At 46.6% G+C, this 6,241-nt stretch overlaps 1 protein-coding gene across 1 annotated transcript in view; it reads left to right on the forward strand.

Moving 5' to 3' along the window:
- Positions 1–261: 261 nt before the first annotated feature.
- The window catches only part of LOC139025343 (bcl-2-modifying factor-like), a 14,929-nt gene continuing 8,949 nt past the window's right edge, over positions 262–6,241 (forward strand). Inside the window, exons 1-2 of the mRNA XM_070440417.1 lie at positions 262–543; positions 2,304–2,518. Of these exons, the coding sequence (XP_070296518.1) occupies positions 285–543; positions 2,304–2,518 (474 nt within the window). The 5' untranslated portion in view covers positions 262–284. The remainder of the gene's footprint in view (positions 544–2,303; positions 2,519–6,241) is intronic.

The following is a 6,241-nucleotide window of genomic DNA, read 5'->3' on the forward strand; positions in this document are numbered from 1 at the left end:
AGTAACTCCCTCACACCTGATTTACAGTAACTCCCTCACACCTGATTTACAGTAACTCTCTCCCTGTCTCTCTCACAGAAATGAAAGTCCCTCCCTGTCTCCCTGTCGTCTCCTGTAGGTAGACTACCTCCTGAGGCTCCTGATTTGATGAGGAGGACATGTCTCTCTGTCTCTCTCTCAAACAGACTCTCACACACAGACTCAAAGCCTCACACACACACACTTCTGTCTCACACCGTTTCTCCTGTCTCTCTCCTGTAGGGAGACTACCTCTGAGGCTCCCAATGGATGATGAAGAGGAGGACATGTCATTTCAGCGTCCTGTCTCCCAGTGCTGGGGCACCCCCTTCAGGGACATCAAGTTCCACAGCAGGGACAGAGAAGACACCCAGGACAGGTCTACACAGACGTCGACCGGACCCAACGCCATTGTCCCACGGTCAGAGGAACACAACATCATGGTACCACAACGCCACAACAACAACAACAACAACTTTCCCTGCGGCGTGCAGGACAATCTCCAGGGCAGAATACTGTTCCACGGTAAGAAAAAGAACGAAGAAGAAACCCGTTTTCAAAATGCTATTGGTTGATTCAGCTTTTGCAATTTCGTGGACTATTCCATCGGTTCCATTTTGACTAGACAAACTAAATCCGACACAGCTGAACTATGTGAACGGGTTGGCCATGTGTAGCTATTTGACTCTCAGGTCTGATCAGATCAGTTTAAGTGTAGTGTGACTCGGGGGCGGGGGGGTTTCCACTAGACCGAGGCACAGGGACTGTTTTGCAATTCAAAGTGGAGATATAGTGTGACATTCAGGTATTCTACCTCACTGTCGCTAATCGTCCTACCACTTTTTACATATTTCATCCAAACACTGTCGTACAGGAGAAAACGCAGACAAAAGGCAGGGAAACACACATTCTCATTCCAGTATAATGGATTAGTAAATAGTTTATTCATTTTTTAATCATGAATCCATTCATAAGATGTTTAATATAGTACATTATAAACCATTTAGTTAAGTGTTTTTTTTGTTTGGCCTCATCTAAAGTTGTGGGCGATTTTTATACTTTATAATTAATTTTATAAATGTTTTGAGTGACCAGTGTAATTTCTCACCAAACAGATGGACATGTCATTGGTAGACATTCCAGTAATACCTGATGCTCCTTAAGGTCTCAAAATGTCCCCTCGAACATATCAACGGTTAAACAATAAGCCCACAATGTTAAAGGAAATATATCTTATGAATGAAGTAATGATGAATAAATAATTTACTAATCCATTCTAAAATGCTTTATGTAGAGAGTTATTATTAAGTGCTACCCAAATTCAAAATGTCCCCTGTCGAAACGCACCGAAGAGAATTGTAATTAGAATGTCAGTTTACTTCCTGAATTAAAAGGAATTGACACCCAAACCCCACCTCTCTCCATGACTTGATACTCTGTAGCTTGTAGAGCTCCTAGTTGTTTCTTGCACAGATTTCTATCTTTGTCTGTCTGTCTGTCTGCCCCTCCCACCTATCTGTGGACAGAGAAACAGACAGACAGATCTCTGAAGTGTTATGTAAAGATGTTTGTTTTCCTAACGGCATGGCATGTCATTGCGTGCTAGGGGCAGTGACTAACTAAACACTCTGCCGTGCCACAGCCCAACACCGCTAGGGTCATCAAGGTTGTTGTTGAGTTCACTTAGGGTGAGTCCCAAATGGTCTCCTTTTTTAATAGTGTTATACTGTTTACCAGGGCCCTTGGGGTGAAATTTGTGACGCACATATTATTTTCAACTGGCTACCGGCACGCGCATATAGAGGAAGTTTGTGGTTTATTTTATAGTGGAGATTTTGACCGTAATAAAGCCATTTCTCTGAAAGCCCTATCTGATAGAACCAGTTTAGTGTTACTGCCAACGATACAGGTGTAGGTACAGCGGCGGCACGCTAGAGTAAACACTGTGAGTCAGCTAGCCAGACGGCCGGTCTTTGTGACAGACAAAAGGAGTGTTGTGTCTCTGTGACTGAGACACAAACACAGCCACCGGTAAATCTAGAAAGTTTAGCTGCTTGTGTCATTAGATCAGAGTATATTTTGTTGTTGTTGTCAATTCTAATCTGTCCACTTCACAGGAACAGGTAAAGGGAATGAGGTCTCTCTTAACACCTTTCTTTCTTTTATTTTTTATTTTTTTTACAGCGAAAGAGTATGGATTTCTGTGCTTGGGTCAGTCTCACGTATTGATGGTGAATCAGAGGCTAAATCCATGACACTGAACAATATTAATTTTCTTCCCACAGGCAACGCTGGATTCCGCTTGCACTTCCCAGCTCGGTTCGAGCCCATGGACGATCGGGGAGAGAGGCAGAACGAGGAGGGAAGGAGGGAGGACGAGGAGAGGAGGAGAATGGAGGAGAGACCAGAGGAAGAGCGGGTGGAGGATAGCGCCGAGGCGAGGATCGGACGTAAGCTCCGGGAGATCGGAGACCAGCTCCACCAGGAACATGTTCAACTGGTACGGGTCAAAGATGAACTAACTGTAGTGTGTGTGTGGCTATGAGCTTGGGCCACCCAAGCTACAACATTTTGCCAGCTGGGGTGGCCACAAATAAGCCTGCTTAAAATAGAGCTCTGTCACTGATTCATCCACGTTCTGGGTTAGAACCATTCAATAGAACCATTTCCCCCCCTAACCACAAATTACCAAGCACATATGCTAGAGGATGGTGCCAGGTCACCGAGGCCATAAAGTATTATTTACAGTGAAAAAGAGGTTGGCTCTTAGTTGCGCCTCTGATGTATAATCCTACCATATTGTCAGCTAAATGACTCAAATGTAAATCTGTCTGTAGTGGTATGAACTGGGATGCAAATACTGTCACAAAACCCTCAGACACACTGAAGCCAGCCTGATTATTAGAACTGAGAGACAGACGGACGGACGGACGGTAACATAGACGGACGGACGGTAACATAGACGGACGGACGGTAACATAGACGGACGGACGGTAACATAGACGGACGGAACGGTAACATAGACGGCACGGACGGTAACATAGAACGCGACGGAACGGACGGTAACATAGACGGGACGGACGGACGGTAACATAGACGGACGGACGGACGGTAGAACATAGACGGACGACGGACGGTAAACATAGACGGACGGACGGCGGTAACATAGACGACGGACGGACGGTAACATAGACGGACGGATCGGACGGTAACATCGACGGAATCGGACGGACCGGTAACACATAGAACGGACGACGGTAACATAGACGACGGACGGACGGTAACATAGAGGACGGACGGGGACGGTAACATAGACGGAACGGACGGACGGTAACATAGACGGACGGACGGACGGTAACATAGACGGACGGACGGACGGTAACATAGACGGACGGACGGACGGTAACATAAGACGGACGGACGGACGGTAACATAGACCGGACGGACGGACGGTAACATAGACGGACGGACGGACGGTAACATGGACGGACGGACGGTAACACTGACTGTGACTGACGGACGGACGGTAACACTGACTGTGACTGACTGACTGACGGTAACACTGACTGACTGACTGACTGACTGACTGACTGACGGTAACACTGACTGACTGACTGACTGACTGACGGTAACACTGACTGACTGACTGACTGACGGTAACACTGACTGACTGACTGGAACAAAGAGAGAGAGATGAGGTCAGAGATACTACTGTGTGTGGGTAGGCTGGCCAGCTGTTTATATGGCTGTCTAAAAATAGAACCGTGACTAACTCAACACAGACGCAACCGGTAACGCAACAACTACCCACAATACTTCACTCACTCGCTCACCCCACTGACTGGCTCGGTGTGTGTGTGTGTGTGTGTGTGTGTGTGTGTGTGTGTGTGTGTGTGTGTGTGTGTGTGTGAGACACAGAGAGAGTGCTATTGTGTTTTTATCTAAAAGAGACAGAGACAAAGTTTGTTTTTATCCTGAATGATCTGATTGTATTCTCAACAAAGTCTGTCATAGTTCAAACAATATCTACCTATCAGATCTTGTTGTTGTATTTGGTTACTAAATTTGACCCCCCCCACACACACACACACACACACACACACACACACATACACATACACACACGTGACCGATGAAGCACTTTAGTATTGTTCCTGCCAGGAAATGTCTGTCCAAAATCCCTGTCATACAGCTTAGGGCCCAACATGTCCAGTGTCTGCTCTGGGATTCATCTCCTTTCTTGGATTCTGGACACTTTAAGTCCATATTAAAAGACTCAAAACAAAAGACTCAGCTATATATATATCATAATATATATATATATCTACATAATATATATCATATTGATCAAAAATATAAACGTACCCATGTAAAGTGTTGGTTTCATGAGCTGAAATGTTCCATACGCACAACCTGTATTTCCTTCAAAATGTTGTTGAATTTATTTCAATGTTTCAAAATCTTTGAAGTTGTTGCGTTTTTTTTTTTTTTTTAATATTGTTATTCAGTTGCTAAGTTAAAATGTCAATGATATCAAAAAGTCATTGGAATGAAGGTGCCTAAAGAAAATGAGAACRTGAACATGTAGTAGTTAGAGTTGCCAGGGTAGCTAGAGTTCAGTCTGCTCTGCCAGGGCTGCGTCCGATAAGTCTGGGAGAGGGAGAGACTGCCTTGCTCTGGCTGGGAGAGGGAGAGGAGGCAAMGAGAGAGGGGGAGGAATAGGGAATATAGAGATATAGTTCAGGATGGGGGTTTTGGGATAAAGAGAACAAGAGCGATTTGAAACAGGCAGATGCTTACCCAACACCGTTGCAATACCCAGACCTAGGAGGAAGGCATCAGATGGTTTCCTGTCTGGAGCAGCCTTGCCTTGTTATGATCATTAGTCAGTTAACGTGTATATTACTGGTTACACTGTCTGGGTGGGGGAAGCAGGGCGTCAATATGGGATGTGATGAAATACGTGGAGCTTTCTCTCAAAGTCTCTTTCTCTGTCTCAGCCTCAGAGAGGTTGTTTACCGACTGGCCACCCCTCATAGCCTGGTTCCTCTCTAGGTTTTGGCCTTTTCAAGGGAGTTTTTCCCCAGCCACCGTGCTTCTACACCTGCATTGCTTGCTGTTTGGGGTTTTAGGCTGGGTTTCTGTACAGCACTTTGATATATCAGCTGATGTAAGAAGGGCTATATAAATACATTTGATTTGACTCTGCATAAACTAAACCCTTCCAATCGGAACTGGATGTCCTGTTTCTTAACCTAGAGCAGTGGCCCTATGGCTCTTAGCCAGACCACTTTTTAAACGTTTTTTTATTTAACTAGGCAAGTCAGTTAAGAACAAATTTTTATTTTACAATGACAGCCTACCCCGGGCCAAACCCGGATGACGCTGGGCCAATTGTGCGCCTCCCTATGGGACTCCAAGTCACGGCCGTATGTGATACAGCCTGGATTCGAACCAAGGRCTGTAGTGACGCCTCTTGCACTGAGACGCAGTGCCTTATACCGCTGTGCCACTCGGGAGCCCAAATGCCCTCCCACCCCTCTTAGCCAGACCCGACAGTCTGGATCTAACCCTGTAACTGGGCCTTCTCTGACCCCACAGTCTGGGTCTAACCCTGTTACTGGGCCTTCTCTGACCCCACAGTCTGGGTCTAACCCTGTTACTGGGCCTTCTCTGACCCACAAGTCTGGATCTAAAACCTGTTACTGTGGGCCTTCCTCTGACCCCACAGTCTGGATCTAACCCTGTTACTGGGCCTTCTCTGACCCCACAGTCTGGTCTAACCCTGTTACTGGGCTTCTCTGACCCACAGTCTGGGTCTAACCTGTACTTGGGCCTTCTCTGACCCCACAGTCTGGATCTAACCCTGTTACTGGGCCTTCTCTGACCCACAAGTCTGGATCTAACCCTGTTACTGGGCTTTCTCTGACCCACAGTCTGGGTTAACCCTGTTACTGGGCCTTCTCTGGACCGACAGTCTGGTCTAACCTGTTTCTGGGCCTTCTCTGACCCCACAGTCTGGGTCTAACCGTGTACTGGGCTTCTCTGACCCACAGTCTGGATCTACCCTGTTACTGGGCCTTCTCTGACCCCACAGTCTGGGTCTAAACCCTGTTACTTGGCCTTCTCTGACCCCACAGTCTGGTCTAACCCTGTTCTAGGGCCTTCTCTGACCCCACAGTCCTGCGGTCTAACCCTGTTACTGGGCCTTCTCTGACCCCAC

Source organism: Salvelinus sp. IW2-2015, unplaced genomic scaffold (assembly GCF_002910315.2).
Source record: "Salvelinus sp. IW2-2015 unplaced genomic scaffold, ASM291031v2 Un_scaffold2526, whole genome shotgun sequence".
Taxonomy (NCBI): Eukaryota; Metazoa; Chordata; class Actinopteri; order Salmoniformes; family Salmonidae; genus Salvelinus; species Salvelinus sp. IW2-2015.